Here is a 24056-nt window from a genome sequence, read left to right as displayed (position 1 = left end):
CACGACTGGGTTCGTACCAGTCATATTTGCTACTTCCAAGGATGATCCACTTAATTATTTTGTTTGGGCTTGTGCTAATCCTACGGTAATTTTGCATTAGCATATGAAAATATCACATGAAATAACTAGGTCTTTCTCCATTTTGCTCCCCATTTTTGGGTTTTCTGGTATGGCTCTGTTTTGACACTAAAAAACAAAGCCAAACAGAATGTTAGTCTTTTGTTCACTTGAGACAACAAAAAGATGTATAACATGTTAACCAATCTACCATGTCTCTCATTCTCTGCTTTGCCACCCCACTATACACCTTCCTATAAATTTAATAGAATATATATATATATATAGATGGTAGATTGGTTAACATAACGTGGGATGCTTGAAGGTGAATGGAAATATATACAAAACCATGCTCTTCTGTGTGTGTCTTTTTGTACGTGTGTGTGGGTGGGTGTCCCTCCCCTCCCTTTGGGCCTCTTTAACCAGGAAGTGTGTCCTGCTGAAATATCCTTGGACATTTGATGATAGAATTTTGCAGTGCACCTGCTTATTTTGTTCTATCTATAGCTTCACCCACTAGAATAACTTGCTAACTTTTGCAAAGCTTGTCATTGGCAGCTTTTTTGGCTACTAAAAACATCCCACTGCAAACGAGACAGATGCTATTTTCGCTAGCCATTGGGTGTTACAGAAGTTGCGATTATTCAAAAAGTCGGGAGCTCGCAGAGTTGTGTTTAATGGTGTGATCTATGTTCTCCTGATATGAACTTGTAACTGGCAGACCTATGCTAATGAGCATTTGCCTTCATTTACCTGTGCTAATGTTGGTTAGATCAAGGAATCTGAAGGGAAGAAACATTTCTCAGCTACCAAGGAAGGCTTCAAGCTTGATGAGAGTGAGGACGAGACGAAAAAGAATGAAGAATGAAGATTGTGTATCACTTTTGAAGTCAACGAAATGCATTGTGCCATGGGAATTATTGGGAATAAATTTCACTCAACCAGATCCAAGGAGGAGACAGCAGAACTCTCAGGAAGTCCAATCCTGGGAGATAGACACTTAGCAACTATTTCCGAGAAATCAGGTATCAGTAATCCCAGTAGACCTAGATTAGGACTCTACTCCAAGTTGAATTGAAGTGAGAGTCATAATCCGATCAGCACTCCTATCCCGGTAGAATCGGGATAGGACTCTTAGTCCAAGTATAGATTGATCAATAGTCCTATTCTCGGTAGAATCGGGATAGAACTCAGGGTCCAATCAAATAAGAAGTTAAATAAGAGATCAGATTAGAAGTCTAATAAAGGATCAAAGTCCAATTAGAACTCTGACAACAGTTCTAAATCAACAAGGAGTAGGAATCCTAATTCAGGTTTGACTCCACCTCTTTGCCTATAAATAGGCCCATACCCCAAGTATAAACTCAGATTAAATTTTTGGAGATTAAGCAGATTCTTTTTAGTAGAAGCTAACTTAGGCATTAGAGAGGACCCTTGGAAGGGTCCCTTAGGTTTGTCATTTTGCAGAGATATTGAGAAGCGTAAAGAACATCAAAGAAAGTGCTAATTCATACCATACCGAAAATTGTACCAACAGTTTGGCACCGTCTGTGGGAACAATTATTCATTTCTTATACAAAAAAGAAGAAGAAGAAGAAGACCTAACATGGTGATGAACACACGTTCTGGAAGATAGATTAATCGAGAGCCCATAGTCCGAATGGAGCCGGTTATTCAAAACAATACGCAGCCTCCACCGTTCCCTCCCCTGGCAGTGGAGATCAGGATCGCATAGTAGCGTTGGAAGCCCAGATCGAATCCTTAACACAGCGGAATGCATAATTGATGCATAGGAGGCTGGGATAGCCCCATCCCGAGACGAACAGGGATGAGCACGAAGAAGAGCGCAACAGCCATATTGAAGATCACCAAGAAGATAATTTTTGGGAAGTCCATCCCTGGGAATTAAGGAACAGAAGGCCCGACCCTCATGGAGACCGACGGTAAGATGCAGGAGATCTGAGCAGAGTTATTGCCGAGTTGAAGAGAAGGTGCACGTACATGGAGATGGAAAGAAAGGACAAAATCAGATTCGTAGTGGTGGACAAGCTCCTAATGGGTACAAACTCACCTTTCACTAGACGGGTAGCAGACTATCGGCTACCCGAGAAGTTTAAGGTACCCCAGATTCTAAGTTATGCTGGAGACGGAGATCCCTAGATCACCTAGAGAATTTCTGAGCTCATCTAGACCTTCACGAGACACCTGATGAAGTAGCGTGCCAGGCCTTCCCCCTTACTATTTCAGGGAATACCCGGGACTAGTTCAGGAAGCTGCCTCAGAATTCTGTTAATTAGTTGATGTGAACCCATGGGATTGAACTCCCTTCAACCTACAATCGAATTGAAACCTACTCAAGAAAGCCAAGAATCAAGTCAAGAAGATCTAGACCCATTGAAATCTTGTTTCAAGAACCTAGATTTGATGAGAACGTCACAAAGGGTTTGCCTTTGATAAGTTCTTAGTTTAATCAAGAACAAGTAGAGAAAACTGAAAAGTTTTCTATAAAGAACAAAAACTTCATTCACATTCAACTCTTTTTTTTCAAAGTGTGGCTACAAGTCTTTTTAAATACCTCCAAGAAACCCTAGGGCCTACTAAGGCCTTCATAAATTAAAAGACATGGGCTGAACATCTTCAGGCCCAAAATGTAACGCCCAGTAATTTCAAGCACTTAAGAAATCATTGATATTGTTGAGGAGACAATATCCATAGGTTTTTATAAGAAAACCTAAAGTTGTTTTGAAAACTTAAAAAGATCAAGTTCTAAAACCCTTAAAACATAAAATGTAACATTTAAGCCTTAAACTTTGATTGAACCGAAAACAGGTTAAACAGACTCAGATTTAGTTGATTGAAAGGCAGTTGTGCTCACAATAGAAATATCTATCACATGGTAAAATTTGGTGAAAAGTCCACCAGTTGACTTTTTGGTTTTATAGTTGACTATTTACGTGCCAAGTGGCACTTTTGGTTGAACTTGAACCTCTACATTTAGGATTGATAAATATGTTTTTATGGCTTATAATTACTCAATATAGCATATATAAAGTTTATATTTCAATTCTGTGAAGTCAGAATTTAATTTGGCGACAGTTGACTTTTTGGCCAAAACCGGTGCCTAATTAATCCAACTGTCGAATTTTTAGCAGAAATTAATTAAAATCTCCAAACCAGCCGGCCCTAATTGCCTCAAGAACTGAGACAAGCTAATATTTAGTTAGTTTAGGCAATCTAGTTGAAATCTTAGGATATTTAGAAGGCTTAGGATCATCCCTTTCCCTGCTCTTTCATGGCCTAAGGTATAGAGAAAAATCAGAAATTCAAACAGCCCTAAAACTCCACTACTTGGCCAAGGTGAAGATTGAGTGAAACTTTTTTGTTTCTCTCTTTTGTTTTTCTGTCCAGCAACCTTAGGGGAACTAGATATACCTCTTACTTTGCTATTTCATGGCTTAGATTTATAGAACCAAAATCAGAAACCAAAACAGCACTAGCAACTCCAAAACTGGCCACTTTGGGCTTAAAAGAGGACTTTGTTTCAAGAATTGTTTGGTAAGTTTTCTATGTGTTCAAGTATTCCATAAGTGATTCTTAAGATATATTTGATGTTAATATGATGTCTAAAATATAGAACACAAAAGAAATAAGGGTAAAAAGAAAAGAATTCAAGAAAATGACCTAAAAGAACACATATACCTCTCTTTAATTTTATTTGATGTTATTGTGAATTTTATGAAATTGTGGATATATATGTATATTTTCTTGTTATATTTTAGCCTTGTGATGGTCTTGGATCATCATAGGTAATTATTATTATTTGTGTATTTATTATATAGCACTTCATATTAATTGTTAAGATTCATGTTTGAGTATTATGTCACCACGTTTCGATGCTCAACTATGAATCAAAGAAATGATTTTAATTTAATGACTTTTGTAAAATAGTGAATATATTCTTGTTAATTATATATATATATATATATATATATATATATATATATATATATATATATATATATATATATATATATATATATATATATATATATATATATATATATATATATATATATTTATCTATCTATTTTATCATTCATTTACATTCCTATAAAGTGGCTCTGCCGCTGATTTCCCTATCCCTTTGCATATTTATCTTAGCATTTGCATTCCTGCAAGGAGGCTCTGCCACCTGATTACCCTACCCCTTGCATGATAATATATATATTTGCATACATATATCCTGTTAGGATTCATATTTAAATGTTATGTCACCAAAAGCACTATGCTGTGTTTCGGTGCTTAAATATGAATCGTTGTAATATTTATATTCTCGTATTATTGTCTTGTTTTGGTACTTACAATTCTTGTGGATAATCATAATTACTCTAAAAGTACTTATTAAAGTGCTTTGACTTAAAGACTTATATTTAAACATTATGTCACCGTGTTTCGGTGTTTGAACATAAAGCTTAAACGTCAAAAGACTTATAAGTAATCACCTTTTAATTGATGACTAAAAACGATGAGTAAAGTGATGTAAAAATATACATAATTAATACTGAAAAATGGACTGATGAATATATTATCTTCTTTGTATATATTTGTTACAGAAAATGAGCGAAGAAATGACACCAAGGAGAGTAAGTATGGATGTACTTACTGAGGAATGATTCTATGTTTCATTAGGATTGTGTAGTGTGTGTTCATTGCATGTGGTTGTTCATGCATTGCATGTTGTATCCAATTAATATAATGGCTGAGAAGATAGCTATCAACAAGCTGGTGTAGTAGCAAGTGGAAAGAAGGCTAATCAGTGGATCTAGGGGGTTCAAAGTGACCCAGATGTGTCCGAAGGCCTAATATATAACTAATGCTGGGACCGGTAGGATTCAAGTAAAAACATGTAAAACTTTAAGTGTGAGGCAACGGACATGAACGGGTTTAGATAACCTAGAATGAGAGGTCTGAAGAAAGATGATCATAAAACACAGACTAAATGGTTACTACAATGCATATTCATACAACCCTTGCATTTGTATTCTTTATGAACTGTTATTAATTTGATGGTAACTTAGATATGAAAATGGATGACTCATTTGTTTGTCTATGTAAATATGATGATGTCATATTTGCATAGTTACTGATGCAGATTTGGAGAATGAAGGCATGGACCCATATGCTAGTTTTGATGGTTTTTGAAACCATTATCGAACTATTAAGTGCTAGCTTAGAAATTACTAGTTGTATTTATGTGTGTTTTGTTTTATGGCATGTAAATATTTATAACGATGTCATGTTTGGCATGTTTTAAGCTAGCACTTAATAGTTCGATAATGGTTTCAAAAACCATCAAAACTAGCATATGGTTGTGTGCCGTCAGTGGCACTAATTTTGATGCACTTAGTGTGCATATGGCATATAAAGATAAACTTAAGTAACTTTTAATAAATGTATCGAGGTATCTCAGCCAGCTCCAATGTGTTATGCTATCAATTCCTAAGACTTTAGAAAAAATATATTCCGCTGCAAGAGTTTATCTCTGATGTAGTAATGTCACGTGGAAACCGGAGGTTTCTGCTTACGAATTTGCAGGTTCAAATTCGGGGCATTACACAAAAACAACCTAAACTAAAAGCCTATAGCTAATAAAAGAAGTCCACTTAATGAATTAAAAATGCCCAAATGCCTACAACCATAGAAACATAAAAATAGGCCCACAAGCCTATACTTAATGAAATAAAGAGTTCACTAAACCACATGGATTAAAATTGGTTCTTCTTCTTTCAAGCCCAACTTGAATGTTGGGGTCTTGCTTGATAAATTTGCAAACTCAGCCCAAGTGGATTGCACCAATCTTTGCATTACTTCCTTGATCTTCTTAGCTCTTGACCTTGTGATTAACCCATCTGGAACTTGCAAGGGATTTTTAAGATTCGGCCCACCATTCGCATCATCAGTTCAAGGAGTTGTCTAAAATATTCCTAATGGAGTTTCTAGCTTTCTGGATAAAGAAGAAGCCTTTGGGATATTTGCTATCGTTGCACCAGCAAAGCAATGAGGGTCGTAAGGAGTTTATGGCCCGGTTCAACCGAGAGAAGGTTACGGTCGAAGATCCGACTGAGGATATGATCTTTGTTGCCATTTATCAGGGAATTTTACCCAAGGAGCCTTTGATGACGAAGTTGGCCCGGAAGCAACCGAGTACCTTGCAGGGCCTAATAGATAAAGCAAAAGAATTTATCAATCAGGAAGAGACGCTGAAGGCTATGGCCAGCTCTAGGCTACCCCAATAGACAGTCCCAGAAAAGAAAATGAAAGAATTCAGAAAAGCTGATAGGGAAGAGTAGAGGCCGGTAAAGAAGTTTAAAGATTACAACTTTACACCTCTCAATGACGAGATATCAGAAGTCCTTATAGAGATCAAAAGAGATCCTGCGTTTTCGGGAACCACCAAAGATACCAGGTAATCATCCTTACGGGAATGCAAGCAAGTATTGTGATTTTCATAAACAAGTAGGTCATTGCACCAAGGGGTGCGTAACCTTAAAGTTGTTAATAGAAGAATTCATAATGAATGGCAAGCTGGTTCGGTTCTTGGGAGAGCAACGGAACCAACCAGGAAATAATAGGTTCCGGAATCATCGGGACTATTAGCCCTAAGATCAGTAGCCACATGATTATTATCCCCTAGATCGTCCTCAGCTAGACGAAAGGGATCAAGAGAATGATCCCCGGCATGACTTAGAAAGAAGAGAGGACCGAGGAAACAGAAGCCCACGACGTAGAGAGCCGAGGCATAGCAGAATCTGCCTGTGGTCATGTAGAAAGGACGCTCGAGAATTCCAGGCTAGACTTTTATTTTTAGCATTTATGTTTGCAAAGAACTAGACTTTTATTTTTAACTCAGACTAGTTATAATTAAGACAGAAAATTCCCTAGATTTGGGAATAAGTATTTTCAGAATAAAAGAATAGAGCTGACTTAAGCATTGGAGTGTTCCCGGTCTAAGGACTGGGAACCCGTTGATGTCGCTTCTTTTGCAAGCAAAAGACTCTCGGATCAGTCCTTGCCGAGAGTAAAAGGCAAAGCCTCTTGGATCAGTCCTTGCCTAGAGTAAGAGGTAAAGCCTCTCGGATCAGTCCTTGCCGAGAGCAAGAAGAAAGCCTCTCGAATCAATCCTTACCGAGAGCAAAAAGAAAGCCTCTCAAATCAGTCCTTGCTGAGAGTAAGGAGGAAGACTCCTGGTTAGTCCTACACTGAGAGCAAGAAGGCATGGGGGGTCAGATTTAACTCTCAGGATTTGCAGGTTTTCAGGAGTTAGCTATTCCAGGAGACAGGGAGAAAACCCTAAGGAAAAACAAGAAGGTAATTGGGGTAAGGTTTAACCCACAGGTTTGCAGGTTTTCAGAAGGAGACAAAGCTTGGGTTTCCTGAGACATATAATTCTCATTATTCAAGCAAGCTTTTGATAAGAGAATTGGAGGGTAACTGTTGGGAATAAATTCCACTCAACCCAGTCCAAAGAGGAGACAACAAAACTCCTAGTAGATAGATACTTAGCAACTATTCCCGAGAAATTAGGTATCAGTTATCCCAGTAGATATGGATTAGGACTCTACTCTAAGTTGAATTGAAGTAAAAGTCATAATCCGATCAGCAGTCCTCTCTCAGTAGAATTGGGATAGGACTCTTAGTCCAAGTATAATTTGATCAGTAGTCCTATTCCTGGTATAAAATGTGACATTTGAGATTTTGTCTTGTATAATTGTAATACATGTTACACAGGCACCAAATAACATATATAACATATAAATTAAAAAAAAAAAATGCTATATGTACTCTTAAATGTATAATTTTTGAAATGACAATAAAAATTAATATTTAATCCAAAATTTAATGATAATTTATCCAATTCAATAATAGTTCATCTAAAATTTAATAATAATTTTTACTATCTTCTTAAAAAATGTACACTTAAGTGCATAAAGCATAGTATGGTTGTTTTAACCTATTGTTTGGAGTAGGAACTGCAGTCAGTCACTTACCGGGTATTTTTCTTTCAGGACATGTTATATATATAATTTTTGTACTTCTCTCATAAATTTCTTATAAGGCCCCGTTCAATAACCTCCTTCCCTCCTTCTCTTTATTTTCACCTCTCCCAAAAAATATCAACTCAAAGCATTCTTAACTTTTTTTACTTTTTATATTACATTAATAATTTTTTATTATTATTTAAATAAAAAAACTCACTGCAATACAATTTTTTTTTTTTTTTCACTTTTTTCATATAAATTATTTCTACTTTATATCACATTAATCACTTTTTATTTTCACTCAATAAAAAATTTCTCTTTATATAAAAGAGGGGAGAAAGATTACGAAATGGGCCTAAGACATGTTATACGTGGGTCATTGTAGGTCTTACACATTTCTTTTCTTTTCAAGAGAAAAAGAAAAGGAAAAAAGTGAAACATAAGCATAACTGACGTGGCAAAAACTTGGATGTTTCTTGACAGAGTATCGCTGAGAACAGAACAAAAACCACAAAAATGCACACCGACTCTGGGGGGTTTGCTTAAAATCACTTGCTAGTACATTCCATTCCTTTGAGAGGGAGAGAGAGAGAGAGAGAGAGAGAGAGGAAATGGAAAACGAAAGGTTATTGGAGAGGGAGCGGCACCAGATGGAGCAGATTCGAGAGCTCGATCTCGAGGAATTGCAGGTGGAAGAGGTCGATGGCCTCCACGACTCGTCCGACGATGACCTTGACGCCACGTAATCTCCCCACCCTTCCTCTTCGCCGTTTTGTGTTTTTTTTTCCCCAAACTTGATTGGTTTTACTATCATTTTGTTGATAGTAATTTGAATATCTTGCCTGAGAGGCGTATTATTTAATTGGACTTTCTAACCTTCTGTTTGGATTATGAGAAAATCGAGGGAAAGAAATGAAACAAGTGTTGGTTACCCTAGTTTAACCCTTAATCCGAGAAAATGCAGGACAATATTTGATAATTAAGCGTAACATTCATGGTAAATGCGTCTCGATTACCTAGTTTGATTTGCAAATCCCCTTTTTGTCTGCCACGCAAGTTGAATGAATAGAAATGTAAATTTAAGATCAACAGTCATAGCATATGAGCTTGAACTCAATTACCAGTAGAGGATAGGTGAGCTTGAATGCATTTTCTTTGCTTTTTAGAATTATTTGGAGTTGATTTCACCGATGTTGTTTTGATTATTGTAATGGGTACCTGACTTTCTTATGCATATTTTGCTTTGGATTATAGTGACCGTGGTTATGCTGGTGCTGCCTCATCTAGTGAATTTACATTCAACACTGGTTTGGCTTCGTTACATACATATCTTGGCGGTAGGCAAATGGTGCTCTGTTTTATGTATTTGTGTGTATTGGTGCTCATCTGAAGTATCTAGGGCTCATGAGATCACTTACATGCAACAGAGGTCGAAGACACACACCATAGGATGGCCTTCTTGGAAGGCGGTGTCATCATGAACCTCCCACTGTTTTATCTTGAAGGTACTTCTTTATTTATTCATTTAAAAGATTATGCTATTGATTTTCAGTTCCAGTACATACCTGGTTGGCTATTAGACTTCATCTAGATTGCAATCTGAGTCATAGTTGTGCGAAGTTATTAACTATTTTTCTTGGAAAACAGATCCAGTTATTGAAAAATTTAAAAATGTTCTGGAATTTTAGTGAAGACTCTGTACTTCATAGTTGTACTGAGCACTGAGAAAAAGAAAGTACTTTCACTTTTCTGTTAGATATTTAAAGAGCTGGCTTTCATCTTCCTCTTTTTTTTTATTTATTTATTTATTTTATTTTTTATTTTTATGCTCTTTTTCAAACATTTTCAGAGGAGATTTGATAGCAGTATAGTGTATATATATATATGCTTCAAATATTTCTTCCAATGTTAATAATGCTTGCGTCATAAACCATGACAAAGGCAAAAATGTTTTAAATCATTCTGCTAATGAATCTGGTAATTCTGAGGAGTTTGATTCTTCTAAATCTAATTCATCCACTGATGAAGATATTAAAATTATTGAAGAAAATTTTGGAAAAATCAATGTTTCTGCAAAACTCCAAAGAATTTTTAAATCCAAACCTGTTAACCTTACCAAGAATTGGTACAATAAACCCACTTCTCTTGATTTGCAGTTTGAAGAAAGGGTTTTCCAAAACCAGTTTTCTGTTTCTGCTGATAAATTATATGAGTGGAATATTAATGGTTTGTCTGAGCAGGAAATCCTTAGTAAGATGAATCATATGTCCATGGTTGCTAATGCTTATATGACTAACCATGATGTTACTGATTATGATATTGTTGAATTACTAACTACTGGTTTTTCCGGTCCCCTCAATATTTGGTGGGACAAGCATCTTACTCAAGATGCTAAAACCCGGATCAAAACCGTTGTTAAAACCAATGATGACGGGACTCCCGTCCTTAATGATGGCAAGCAATTGCCCGATGGTATCAATACTTTGATATACACCATTGTTAAACATTTTGTTGGGACTCCGTCCAATATTACTACTCGTATTTCTGATTATTTGAATAATCTTAGATGCCCTACTATGTCTGATTATAGATGGTATCAAGATGTTTTTCTTTCTCGTGTTATGTTTAAAACTGATAGTTTCAAGCCTTATTAGAAAGAAAAGTTCATTGATGGATTACCTTCATTATTTGCTCACAAAGTAAAAGATGAACTTGTTGATCCTGTCACAGGATCCATTGATTATGAAAACTTAACCTATGGTGATTTGTTTTCAATTATTAAAAAACTTGGCATTAAAATGTGTGTTGATCAGAAGATGATAAGACAACAATTAAAAATGCTAAGAAAGCTAAGTATGAAATGGATAATTTTTGTGAACAATTTGGTTTGCCTCCCATTGCTCCTAGCAGGGGACACAGGAAGAAATAGGATAAGTTCACTAAAAAATACCGTCATACTAAAAGACAAGTTGCTAAGCCTGAAAGGCCTGATAAAATCTTTAGAAAGCATAAGCGTTTTAAAGCTGTTAAAACTTCTAAAGGAAGATGTTTTAATTGTGGTAAAAATGGACATTATGCTGATAAATGTCCAAACCCACCTAATAAATTAAAAAATAAAATTAATTCTTTAAATATTGATGAGAAAGATAGGGGGTTCCTTCGAAAGGGGTTCCTCAACGCTCACCCTGCTGCGATAGGGGCCAAGGATGTTGGGATGATAGGGCTTCACTCCCCACCGGGAGGTCGCATCATTCCTTCATCCGTAGAGGGCAATGGTTTTTCTCAATCTCAGGATTGGCCTGTCGGGTATGATCTTAATGGGGAGTTAGTTGTTTGGGAGAAGGATGGTGATTTTTGGGATGGGTTGCCCTTAGACTGGTTGTTGGACGGGGTTCAGGGCGAGGAGTCTTTGGCAATCCTTGTTGCCATGGAAGATGAATTTCATCGGGATAAGATGATAGCACACCAAAAGACCAAAGGAAAGAGGGAGCTTTTGAGTTTGAAAAGTTCCATTAATTACGGTGTTGCAAGCGCTCTAGGTGCGGGAAAGGCAAGGCTCTCATGTAGTAGGGTTTTGTGCCCTCGTGGGTTTAGAGGTTTTCGGGTTTTAGGGCTTACCTCCTTATGGGTTTTGTTGGGTTATTTTGTGGGCTGTTCTTGGGTGATCCTTTTGGGCTTTAGGGTTTTGTTGGGTGCTTTTGGTGGGTTGGCTTTGGTTGTTCCTATGTATACTCCCTGTGTACTTAGGGGCGTCTTACGCTTTTTCTAATAAAACTTTTCTTACTTATCAAAAAAAAAAGAAAAAAAGATAGGAATGATATTTACAGGATTTTACAATCGCAAGATTACTCAGATTCTGATTCATCTCACATTGATGAAATTACTTCTGATAATTCTTGCTATCATTCTGCTAGCGAATCATCTGATAAAGATGTTTTCAAAATTGGCTGCAGGAAGCCCTGTTGTGAAAGTAAATTTTGTAATGTTACTTCTAAAGAAGAAGAACTAGAAAATTTACTAATCACTTTAATTTCAAAAATTGAAAATGATGAGTTAAAATATGAATATCTTAAAAAACTCAAGAAAACAATGAAACTTGATTTTGAAAGATCTGTTAAACCCAAAATTTATCTTGATGAAACTTTGGAAAGATTTTCAAAACAAAAATCTAAAGTTGTTACTATCTCAGACTTGCAGCATGAGATAAGTAATATAAAGAAAGAAATTGTTGATTTGAAAAAAGACATGCATCATATTAAATTTGATAATTAAGACTTAAAAAGTCAACTGTTAGTAATAAATCTTCATAAGAAACTTCAAGTGGAAAATGAAGATTTAAAAATTGAAGAAATTACTGGTAATCAACATGAGCATTCTAATGATCCTGAATCCAGCAATGCAACTGTTTATTCCAGTAATGCTTTGAAATTTGTTAAACTCACTAAGAGTTTCATACCACCCAAATGGTATGCGAAAATTACTGTTATTGTTGTAGAGGATTATTCCTTTGATGCTATTGCTTTGATTGATTCTGGATCAGATATGAATTGTATCCAGGAGAAGACAGTGATTTATTAAAACACCAGGTTTAACCTTTTGAAGAAAATCGAAAAACAGAGTATGTTTCTGTTCTTCAAGCATCTTTTCCACCCACTGAAGTTTTAACAAATCTCTTTCTTTTATTGAAAAAGTTTTAGCATAAATAAACCTTTTCTGACGATTTTCTTCAGAATGAAAATCTCTTTCTAAAGAAGGCCAGTCAAGGTTATGAAAACCCATTTTCTTAGGTTCAGCAAAAGTAATGGCATTACAATGGTGAAAAACAGGCTCAGGCATAGGAGCATTTAAATCAAAAGCAGAGGGAGAAACATCTCCTTCTTCAGCTTGTGAAGCTTGAGAAGGGGCTGCCGATTGCTGGGCAAAATAAAAAGCAGAACAACAAACTTGGGAATTAGTAGAAATTCCTTTTAGTTTGAAATTAAAAGAAGCAGAATCAGCCAAAAAGGTTTCAATATCTTTGCGAATAATATTTTTCGCGAGTAAGTCTGCAATTTCTTTTTGGCAAAAATCTCAAGTTTTGGCATTCATCTGAATGGGCCTAGCTTTAGTAGGAATTTTCCTTTCGGAGAAATCCTTAACATATGGTAGAGCAACAATGTGCTTCTTCCGGTGCCAAAAAGCATTGGGTAGGTCAGAACAAACAGTATCAACAAGTTTAGCATTGAAAGCAGCAATCTTGGATTGCAACAGTTTGTCAGAGAGTTGCTGGGCAATTCTCTTGTATTTGAGTTCCCGTTTTAAGGAATTCAAATGTTTGGTCTTAGCAGAGACTAGGTTGAGCCGATCTAGCTCAATATCTAGTCTAGATGCAAAAGTAAATTTTACTTCTGTACCCATCTTAACAGTTGTTATCCCAGTTTCATCAATAGAAGAGATTGGGTAAAGTAAATAAAGGAAAGAGTTTCCTAGAATTACTTTATCACTCTTCATGTTTTTAACAAGCACAGAAGGAATGGGAAACAAACATCATTCTGGCAAACATAAGCTTTATTAAGCTCATATTTAATATGAAGAGAATCTTCACTAGCAGAATTTAATTTTTCAGTGGATTTCTCAAAATATTTACTAGTATATATATATATATATATGTTATTTTTTCTTATTCATTCATTATGCTCTAATGACCTTTAATGACTTTGCGTTATCATGCAGAAGCTTTAAATCAGTTGCCATAGCCTCAAAATTTGAAAAACCAGTTTAATTAAGCACCCTTAATCTTGCAAGTTTTAAGACCTTAAGCCCTTGTCTGAGTGCTGTGGTGTATAGTACGTCACCTTTTTATTTGGACTTACTGTCCTGGGGGTGCCTTCTTATTCCTCTTCCTTTTTGTCCAAATTTTTTTCCCCCTCTAATAGAGAATGTTAGACCATGCCATGTGATATTTGTCAGGAGTTGTTCTGTTCCCGGAAGCCACCCTTCCTCTAAGAGTTATTCAGCCAAATTTTATAGCCGCAGTCGAGAGAGCATTGACCCAAGTTGATGCTCCTTATACTATTGGTGTGGTAGGTGAACTTCTTATGACTGCTTTTCATTTGCTCTATCTGTGCTTGGAATTTCTTGCTCTAGTTTTGTCTGAAAGTTTTGATGTGGTTTTGAAACTTTTTATGACGTGGTTTTGAAACTTTTTAGGTCCGTGTTCACAGTGACCCTGATGATGGAAGAATAAGGTTTTCATCGATTGGGACAACAGCAGAGGTACAATTACCTTTTTCATCTCATTTACGTAACCTTGTGTTGATTTTTAATAATTGCAATATCATGTGTTTATGTCCATTTATATGCCATCAAATGTCAAACACAAATCTTTGTTAGACAATCCCCTGATGCAGGACAAAAAATAATCACCAAAATAATGAAGTGAATGTAGAAGAAAGTAGGGGAAAAGAGAGAGAAAGAAGCTAGGAGAAACAAGAAGAAAAAGAAAGAAGATGTTAAAAGGGGGAAGAAGAAGAAAAATCTAAGAGAAGAGGAAGAGAAAGGAAAGAAGAAGCTACGGAAGAGAAAGAGAGAGAAGAGGGGGAGGGAAGGAGAGAAGGAAATCAATTCCACATAATTTTATTTCATCAAGTCTGCCTCCATTGGAGTACAAAGCATACTTAAATAGACTCACGACTAAACCCTAGGGCAACACCATTTGTTGAATTACCTCAAAAAATCTAGGGCAATCACCTATTTATTGAATTTCCAAAAACGTCACCAGTTAAACAAAACATAAAATTATATACTAATAAATAATAGAACCTAAATAAAATTATAGGGCCCAATTAACTCTTGTCTCAGTATGCGTCATTCACCTATGATTGGAGAAAACGCAATTTTGAGTTTGGAAATGCTGTTGAACACATATTGTAAGAAAAAATTTGGGTCCAAGCCCCAAATCTTGAAGCAGTCCAATCAGCCTCGGTCTGAGAAGTGGGCAACACTCATCCAACATTTTTTTTTTTTTCAACAAACTCGTCCTTGTTGTCATGCTTTGCTGTATATCTCAATATTTTCCTTTTGTGTTGACCTGCTGACCAAGGCTTCACAAACAACGGTCGTCTATTTGGTTCTTTTGCACGCATCATTGGGAGCAAGAACTTGGGCGTGTATACAAGGTGGCTTGGTGCGGTTTGTTGTAGCAGTTTTAGGCAGAGGCTTTGGCGATAGAGACGACACGAGGTAGGTTGAGTGCGGCACCGCTACCAATTGTCCTCGTGATGGCGGAACGATGGCCAATGACCTTTGCATTGGATGGGTGGCTGAAATGAGGCTGTCCTGGATGTGGGATGATCAAGACGGAACGACAGGTATGCACGGTGGTTCGTTAGTCTGGCAAGGTGGGATGTTGGTGTTTGGCTGGCAAAAGCCGTGTGAAGGACTCGGCCCAGGTCGTTGGCAGCAACGCAGTGGTGGATTTTGGTGATGGGTAGCGGTGGTGGGTGGGTAATGGGATGGATTGCACACTTTAGTGCTGTATTGTGGCTCTGGTGGGTGGATGCTGTGGGGATGGAGTGTTGGCAGTTTTTTTTTTTTTTTTTTTTGACGCCAGTGGTGGTTCCAGTGTGGTGGGTTGTTTGGGTGTTTTGACGGTGGAGACACTAGGATGGATAGAATACTGAAACAGGAGATGAGACTAGATTTTCGTGGTGTGGCTGTGTGGTTGACGGAACTTTCTGTGATTGACGAAAAAAGATGGCGCAAGGGTGCAGCAAAATTGTTCTTGTGTTGGAGTTGTTGGTGTAACATGGTTGTGGATCGCTCTATTGTTATGGGAGACAATCGAAGTGGGCTCTGATACCAAAATTGATGCATGACAAACAATAATCATTGGAATAATAAAGTGAATGCAGGAGAAAGTAGAGGAAAAGAGAGAGAAAGAAGCTAGGAGAAAGGGTAAGAAAAAGAAAGAAGAAGTTAAAAGGGGGAAGAAGAAGAAGCTAAGAGAAGAGGAAGAGAAAGAGAGAGAGGAGGGGGAGAGAAGGAGAAAAGGGCAATTCTACATAATTTTATTTCAACAAGTCTGCCTCCATTGGACTACAAAGCATACTTAAATAGACTCACAACTAAACCCTTACGACAATGCCCATATATTGAATTACCTAAATAATCTAGGGTAACCACCTATTTATTGAATTACCAAAAACATCACAGTTGACTCTTAAAATTTAAATCCTAGTAACTACTTTTCTTTTTCTTTTTTAAAAAAATTTATGAGTAAAGAACAATATTATGAAAAGCGTAAGGCATCCCAAAGTATACAAGAAGTAAACAACAGAAAGCAATCAACTGAGGCGAGCACAAAAAAAAACCCAAACAATCCGAAAAAACAAAACCCACCCAAGAAAAGCCCACAAAACACCAAGCTCCCAAACCCAAACCCCACAAACAACAACCCTCAAACCCGAACCCCACCCAAAGCACCCAGCGCTAAAAAGCTTGGGCCTTGCCTTTCCCGCGCCTAGAAGATGCGCCATAGTCATAATTTATAGAGCATTCAAGGTTCAGAAGCTCTCTTCTTCCTCTAGACTTAGAGCAAGCACCCTTAACCTCCCGCGCATGATCCTCTCCAATTGATGTTAGGAAAGCTACTGTTTGATCCTTACTCCCCTCACACGAAACACCCACCACATGACATATATTCTCAACACAAAAGCGAACCCAATCCAAAGGAGTGACATGGGTGAAAGTCTCTAGAGGGGAGGGGAAATCCCCATCCTACTCAACATCCCTCACAGCCAGCGTTAATGACGAAATTGGCACAGTCGGACTGTCAACACCTCCCTTATTCCACAACTCCATCGAGGGCTGAGGATGGACCAGCTCAAGCGAACAGCCACGAGCCCCAACAGAAGAGCTCGGCCTGAGAAACCTTCTCCGAAGAATACCCCTTCCCGGAGAGGGTTTCCGGATAACTACCAGGTCATCAGAAACCACCGATGAGGTCTGGGCACCACACATTGTCTACGAGGATGGTGGGCATTCTGATAATGCAACCCCCGCAGAGCAACAACTCGCAGGGGCCAACGACACCACTAACACTTTCCGGCAAGATCGAGTGTCGCTACACTGAACAGAAACACGAGACAAAACGACAAAGAAGACACCAAAACTGACGGCGAAGCCTCCGCCCTGGAAATCCGCTCCCTGTCGAACTAATCTGTGACTTTCTAAAGCAAAACCCTAGCGGGACGAGCCTATACGCGCCGCTGCTAGGGAGAAGAAAAGAGGGTAGGCAATAGTTTTCTATTTCAATGAGCCAGCTTCATTTCCTATCTACTAGTAACTACTAGAACCTAAATAAAATTATAGGGCCCAATCAATTCTAGTCTTATTACACGTTGCTGGCCCCGCCCCCCCCCCCCCCCCAAAAAAAAAAAAAAAAAAAAAAAAAAACGAAAAAGAAAAAAGAGATAAAAACTGAAAAAAAAAAAAGGGATTAAATAGTGAATTTCTTTCTTGTTAGCAAACATGGATATATATCAATGGGTATCCAATTATTAAAACAATGTGTGCAAAGCCTTTTCTAATTCAAGAGACGATGTTGAGTGGCCATGAGCAGAAACCTGCATGGCCAAATTATATGTACATTTTTTTCTGTCTTGTTGCGTAGAGAATTTGGATTATGGTTTCTTTATTCATTGAATGTGGAATTCTGCTATTAGATTGGATCATGAGAGCTTGGAAAAATGTTGTTTTTACAGAAACTGTAAATGTGGTACAAAAAGGCTTGAGATGGCATTTTATACATTTACCAAACAGAGCTTGAGATATGGTGAAGTAATGGAGTAAAGTTCGTCAAATGTAGCACCCATTTGCATCTGGAAAGATTAGAGGGAACAGAGGGAATATGTTTTATAAAAAATAAAAGGATAAGAATGGAAGCTTCCTCCAAGCATTTTAGAGAAATTTCTCCTTGCCTTGTCATATTTAAGATCCAAAGGAAGTTGTTTTCTGCAGTGAAAGTTGAAAAGGAATGCATAGAAAAAGAAATATCTTGAAGGAATTATATGACGAGTGATGGCTTTTGCGTTTAATAACTTGAGGAAATTCTCTTGTAGTTAACACTTAACACGTCACTGATATATTTGTGTTTGTTCTACTTTCACATTGATATAATGATAATTTTTCGTTGTGTCTACATAATGCTACTTTTCTATTGATACAATAGTAATTTTTGTCAGTAAATGGAGGTTGGAAGCACTTTGTATATGGTGACACCATTCATGTGCACTAATATAATATTGGGTGAGCTCGATGTTGAGTATTTTCTGAGCCTAACACAAGACATTCTAGGAACTTTTTGGCATATTCATGTTTCTTATGGCTTGAGCTCCTTTTGCAAGTGAAGGCTAACAGTTGATATGGAATGATTTTGGATCAATGTCAGAAATGAAAAAGTGAAGCAATCTCTATTGTAAACGCAGTTTGTATGTTGAATTAACCTGCTGGCAAAGTGACTCTTATGATGTGAGATAGAGATGTTTTATTCTTGTGGGATTCTTCACCGAGTGTGCTAGATTGTGGGCTGTAATTGGGGTTGTTACGTCATTTATGCAAATCGCTTATACACTTGCTAAACTCACTTTTTCAGATTCGACAATACCGGCGGTTAGAGGATGGTTCATTGAATGTGGTTACTCGTGGCCAGCAGAGATTTCGTCTAAGGCGACGTTGGACTGATGTGGAAGGAGCGGTTAGGATAATTACTATTTTTACTTACACAGAAATGGATAATATGCTTGAATGATACTTCTTTTTTCTCCTTGTTACCTATATCAGCAAAGGCTTATTTGGAGTAAATTTTCATCGTTTTAGCCATGCGGAGAGGTCCAAATTATCCAGGAAGATCAGCCATTAAGGACTCCACGCGATGCATTTGGAACATTGTCACCATTTAGTAATTTTCGGGGGCACATACTCTCACGTACGCGGCCTTTAAATGCTTCTCGTGCGAAATTGCATAGATCTAGGGATGAGGACAATGTTTCAGAGTCAAATTCTGAAGAAAGCTTTGAGAGTGCGCTCTCCCTTGCAGAAAGGAGAATTCATCATTCAGCTGTTGATTCTTGTTATGGATGTGATATAATCGATGAATCAACAAGCAGTGATGATGACATGTTGTGTGAATCAGGCCTACAATTTAGAAGACCTTTCTTAAATGACTCTAAATCCATAGGATCATTGCACGCAGACCAGAAACAAATTGAAAATGCTGAATTGGCTTTGGGGAACAGTTCTACATCAAGAAGACAATCTTGCAAAGGAAAAGAGCCTGATAGGTGTTGGGAAAAAACCAATTTAAACAAGTTCCGCAGAGTTCCAAGAGCATTCTGGCCCTTTTGGGTATACCGTATGTATGACTCCTATTGCCTTGCTGAAAGGGCTGCAGGTAGTTTTACTTTGTTTTGTTCATGCACCTACGATCTTTCTGCCGGGTCATAAGTTTAATTTTTTTACTTCAATCATGATTAATATTGTAGCTCAAGAGTCGTTATGAAAATATGATTAGTTCATCCATTTTAATAGCATAGGATATCTGTATGTTACCATTCTTGTTGTCAATTGTTAGCTGTAATTTAAGTTAAAGGACATTAATATGGTTGACTTTTGATCCCTCTACAAAGCATGTGAAAGTCTTTCTAAATGTTTCTGTATCTTGTCCATAGAATATATAAGAAGATTTTTTAATCCATGAAAAGAGAGAAATCTGCAAAATTTTCTTGAACTTTATGGGACCAGCCTTGTTGATCTTAGATGAGTGAGAATTACTTCCTTCTGGGGGAAAAAATCTTTTATTGCAGGGTATCTTCCCTTTTGTTCCTTGGTTCAGACTGAAAATTTCAGTGTCTAATAAAGTATTCAGATATTGTGAAATACGGATTCTTTCTGTTTGCTATCATGTCTTAAGGCCAATTACTTATTTATCAAAAAATAAATTATGTTTGGACCTTGTTTTCTTTTAATCTCACTTAATGATACAAACGTTTCTGCTCTGATATTTTGCAGATATGTGGAAAAAGATAGTCGGGGCACCCAGCATGGATGGTCTTGTTAGGAGGCCCGATCTTTTGTCATTTTATGTTGCCAGTAAAATCCCTGTTTCTGTATCTACAAGGCAGGAGCTTCTGGAGATTGATGGGATTTCATATAGATTGCAAAGGGAAATTGAGTTACTTGAGAGCGTCAATCTTATTCAATGTAAACACTGTCAGGTAATTAATATATTAGCTTTGTTTAAACTTGTGTGTGTGTGTGTGTGTGTGTTTGTGTCAGCTGTTGCTCAATGGATATGCAGTGACTCAATGTGATTAGGTCCATTCTTCCCTTTTTCTCTGATGCAGACTGTAATTGCAAGGCGGAGTGATATGTTGGTCATGTCTACTGAAGGTCCTCTTGGTGCTTATGTGAACCCAAATGGTATTGTACATGAGATAATGACTCTCTACAAAGCAAATGGCTTAGCACTATGGGGGCGACCGCAATTAGAATACAGCTGGTTTCCTGGGTATGGGATTATCTTCTTCTGTCCTGTGACTCGTTCAAAAAATATGTACTTCTGCAATTTTACCTTACATAAATTTAGTGACTCTGTGCTAATGCCAATGTAGTGTGCATGAAACCTTAGATGGAAGCAGGGACTGATGGGTTGCATGTATTGACACATATAGCCCACCATTGTCACTTTCTTTTTGTCCCAGTATCTATATGTACTATGTACACAACGATATAGATGTGTCGTTAGTTCTCTGGGTAGCTTGCCACACCGTAGCTAGCGGCCATGTGAGTCATCTCATGGTGGCGTAGCTGTCGCATTCCCCTTCGGGTGTTGTTGTGTGAGGTTGGGGATGGAGAGCCGTTTCTTTGTGGAGGCTAAATCTTTCCTCTTCTAGGTGGTGAATGGGTCAAATGAGTTGAGGGTGGCAAAAAAGAGGAAAGGATTTTCTTGGTTTGTTCCGTTGGGCTCGTGATGCGCTGCTTGGTTGGTTTCTTTGGTGGAAGAGGTGTTGTGTAATATTGTTTATGAGGATTTTGTTAAATCCTATAGGGAGGGATCGAAGGAGGCCTTATGCCTAACATCAAGAAGATCAAAAGGTTGGGGTTTGTTCCGGATTATGGATCCGACGCATTCTTAGCGGGTTTGGGTTTTGAACATTCGGGCCACAGGGTGTGTCTTTGTCTTCAATGGACATCGATGGTTCTTCTCCGGCACCGGAAGCTTTGGGCTTCTCAGTTGTTACTATTCCGGTGTCTTTAGAACACGCCTCTTCCGTTCCATCGGAAGTTTTTGTCCCTAAGGCTTTTTTGGAGAAGCCTTTTGCCGCTGATGCTCTTTTTTCCGTCGCGGGAAGTCGTGGGTGGCTTTCCAGTTGCTGATCCATGTTTCTCTGTGAATGCTGAAGGTGGTGGGTTGTTTGCTCCAACCTGTTTAGAGGAGCCTATAGACATTGAAGCTGCAATCGTGTCGTCGACAACTGCTACTCTTTTCTCGTCTGTTTTGGGGGTTTTACATGTTCGGTGATCAAGTATGGGTTGTTGTCGGCAGGTCTGAGCAGGTTGTTCCTTGGTGGCTTCTCCTCCGGCTTCGTTCTCCGGTGACCATTCGCAGGCTTGGAAGGCAGGTAGTGGGTTAGCTTTTTCTGGTGACCTTTCAGGGGAGGCAACGCTGCGTGATAGGCTCTGCCTCCTGCGTCCCGTGATGTCGGAGGCTGGGGCACCATTGTATCCGTTGGATTCCAAGCCAGTGTTGAGGTATTCTCGAAAGATGAAGGATGCGAAGTTGATCGGTTTGATTGCTGAGTCCCTAGAGGCAACCTCTGTCTCTCCTCCAACAAAAGGCTTTCTTCGCCAAGGGTCCCTTGGTTCGAGTCCCGTATTGCAGGTTATCTCATTTCCCTCAAAAATGGGAGAACCATCGCAAATGGGTGATTTGGATGGGGCTGGTGTTGGAGAGGAGGGGTTATAGGGTACCCCGAGGTTGTGCAGAATGCAAAATGGTGCTATCACACTATGAGATCTCTTTCGAGGGTGATGAGAAGGATTTTCTGGATTTCTTGACTTTAATTAATGAGGGCCAGTGTCAAGAGGATCTTGCTTCTGTTCCTAAGCCTAAAGGGAGTAGAGAGGTTAAGGACTTAGAATGCTCGATTAACTTTGATGCTAGGGGTGTTCGTTCTTGCCGGGGTAAAGGCAAAAGGACTATTGATGTTATGTAGTCTAGGGTGTTTTTGGCGGGTTAGGGTTTGGGCTGTGGGTCTTGGTGTCTCGACTGTTTGTAGGGTTTTGCGGGTTTTCTCTTTTGTTTTTTTGCTTGCTCGTGTTTGGTTTTCTTTGTATACTTCATGTATGCTTAGAATCGTCTTACGCTATCAACTATTGATCCAACAATGCTAACGTGACACTTCCAACTAACGTTTAGAGTAATCTTTGTTAAATAAATAAATAAATTAAAAAAGAAAAAAGAAAAAAAAGAGAGATCTTAAGGTTGGTTGGGAGTGCACGTCAGCATTGTTGGATGAATGTTGGATAAAATTATAGTATCTAGCATTTCTCTATTGGTTTATGGCCTAAGCGGTTTCTTTTTTCTCTGTGTCTGCCCCCCAAACCCCAAACCACCTTTCTGATTGCTATGTTAAAGGACACTTTGGTGGCTCTTTAGAGCTGCAACCAATCACAACAGTCATATTGTCTCTCGAAATATTAGTATTCCAAGTGCCATCTGGCCATTATATATCCTTGTTCTCTTATAAGGATAACAATGTCATCTTATAGCTCCTTATTAGCCTTGTCATTTTCCTCCTGGTTGAGTGGCGAATAGTAAGTTTCAGGAGGATGTGGGAGAATACATTGGTACAGTTGGCAAGTGCAAAGAGATTATAAAGATGGTCTTTGGCACTGTTGCATTCTTTACCTTGAGAACTTAATTGGTAAATTTTACTTGGGTTTACCCAGTGAGAATACTCGGGGAAAGAAATTGGTTACTGGGATTTATAGAACTAATGTGAAAGATGACGGAACAAATGCTAAAAGTTAGAAAACCACTAGAAGAAATGCATGATAATAGCAAAATGAAACATAAGTTATCATCGAATTGTCTGCGATTGTCATGTTGAGATGCTAAATAGAGAATTTGGGCATTTTTTTGCAGGTATGCATGGACAATCACTAACTGTGCCACTTGTGAAACCCAAATGGGATGGCGATTTACAGCCACTAACAATAAGTTGAAGCCCAGATCGTTTTGGGGCATTAGGAGTTCTCAAGTTGCAGATGACATGCAGTAACACTGAAATGTTTAGGTGCTTCCCACAATTTTCCAGTCACTATGTAATGAGATTAGTGTGTATATGGCTTCTTGTGTCTTATCTTGCTATTGATTCCTATGATAGAATCTTACAATGTATTTACGATAATGAGGCTTTTTATCTGACATAAAGGTAAAAAGTGAATTTAGTTCTCAAGTGAAAATTGTAATCAATATTTTTAGATTATGAGTTTATGATATGTTAGCTTCTTTTGTGTAATGAGTCTGTTGGTTGGTGTCAAGAAGTTGAGAACTTCTCCATTTGCATATCCGGGAATGGACTATGTATGGGATGGTTGCTAATTTTATTGTAATTGGATTGGATTTGTCGTGTTTGAACAGAAATTTCTTACAAACTGGTTTATAGTGACATGTGTCTCTTGTATATAAAAAGTACATGTTTTTTTTAAAAGCTAAAAAGACACATATCACTTTTAGAAGCTGGTTTATATAAGTTTCTTACAAGCTGGTTTACAGAAATTTTTTGTCTGTGTGGTATTGGCGAATGTAGTGTTCGACCTAGAATGTAATGTTCGACCTACGAGCAATTCTAGAAATCTTCATTTGTCCCTCTTGTGTCCCTTAAATAGTAACATGGCTTTTAAAATCATTATTGG

The 24056-nt window shown here is 37.9% G+C and overlaps 1 protein-coding gene across 1 annotated transcript; it reads left to right on the top strand.

Moving 5' to 3' along the window:
- The first annotated feature begins 8590 nt into the window (after nt 1-8590).
- Nucleotides 8591-23659, top strand: LOC133871043 (uncharacterized). Its single transcript, XM_062308393.1, has 10 exons — nt 8591-8838; nt 9351-9433; nt 9524-9601; nt 14046-14158; nt 14286-14351; nt 18730-18831; nt 18954-19527; nt 20145-20350; nt 20480-20643; nt 23284-23659. The coding sequence occupies exons 1-10, from the start codon at nt 8708-8710 to the stop codon at nt 23417-23419; spliced, it is 1653 nt and encodes a 550-aa protein (XP_062164377.1). The 5' UTR covers nt 8591-8707; the 3' UTR covers nt 23420-23659.
- Nucleotides 23660-24056: the final 397 nt, after the last annotated feature.

This window comes from Alnus glutinosa, chromosome 6 (genome assembly GCF_958979055.1).
Source record: "Alnus glutinosa chromosome 6, dhAlnGlut1.1, whole genome shotgun sequence".
NCBI classification, from domain to species: domain Eukaryota; kingdom Viridiplantae; phylum Streptophyta; class Magnoliopsida; order Fagales; family Betulaceae; genus Alnus; species Alnus glutinosa.
Note: the sequence above shows the minus strand (reverse complement) of the source record. Positions and strands in the feature narration are given on the sequence as shown.

What these genes read in the sequence shown, in the direction of transcription:
- LOC133871043 (XM_062308393.1), top strand. Translation starts at nt 8,708, where the DNA reads ATGGAAAACGAAAGGTTATTGGAGAGGGAGCGGCACCAGATGGAGCAG. An exon ending in CGATTGGGACAACAGCAGAG is followed by an intron (nt 14,352 to 18,729) that starts GTACAATTACCT and finishes TCACTTTTTCAG; the next exon opens with ATTCGACAATACCGGCGGTT. An exon ending in TTCAATGTAAACACTGTCAG is followed by an intron (nt 20,351 to 20,479) that starts GTAATTAATATA and finishes TCTCTGATGCAG; the next exon opens with ACTGTAATTGCAAGGCGGAG.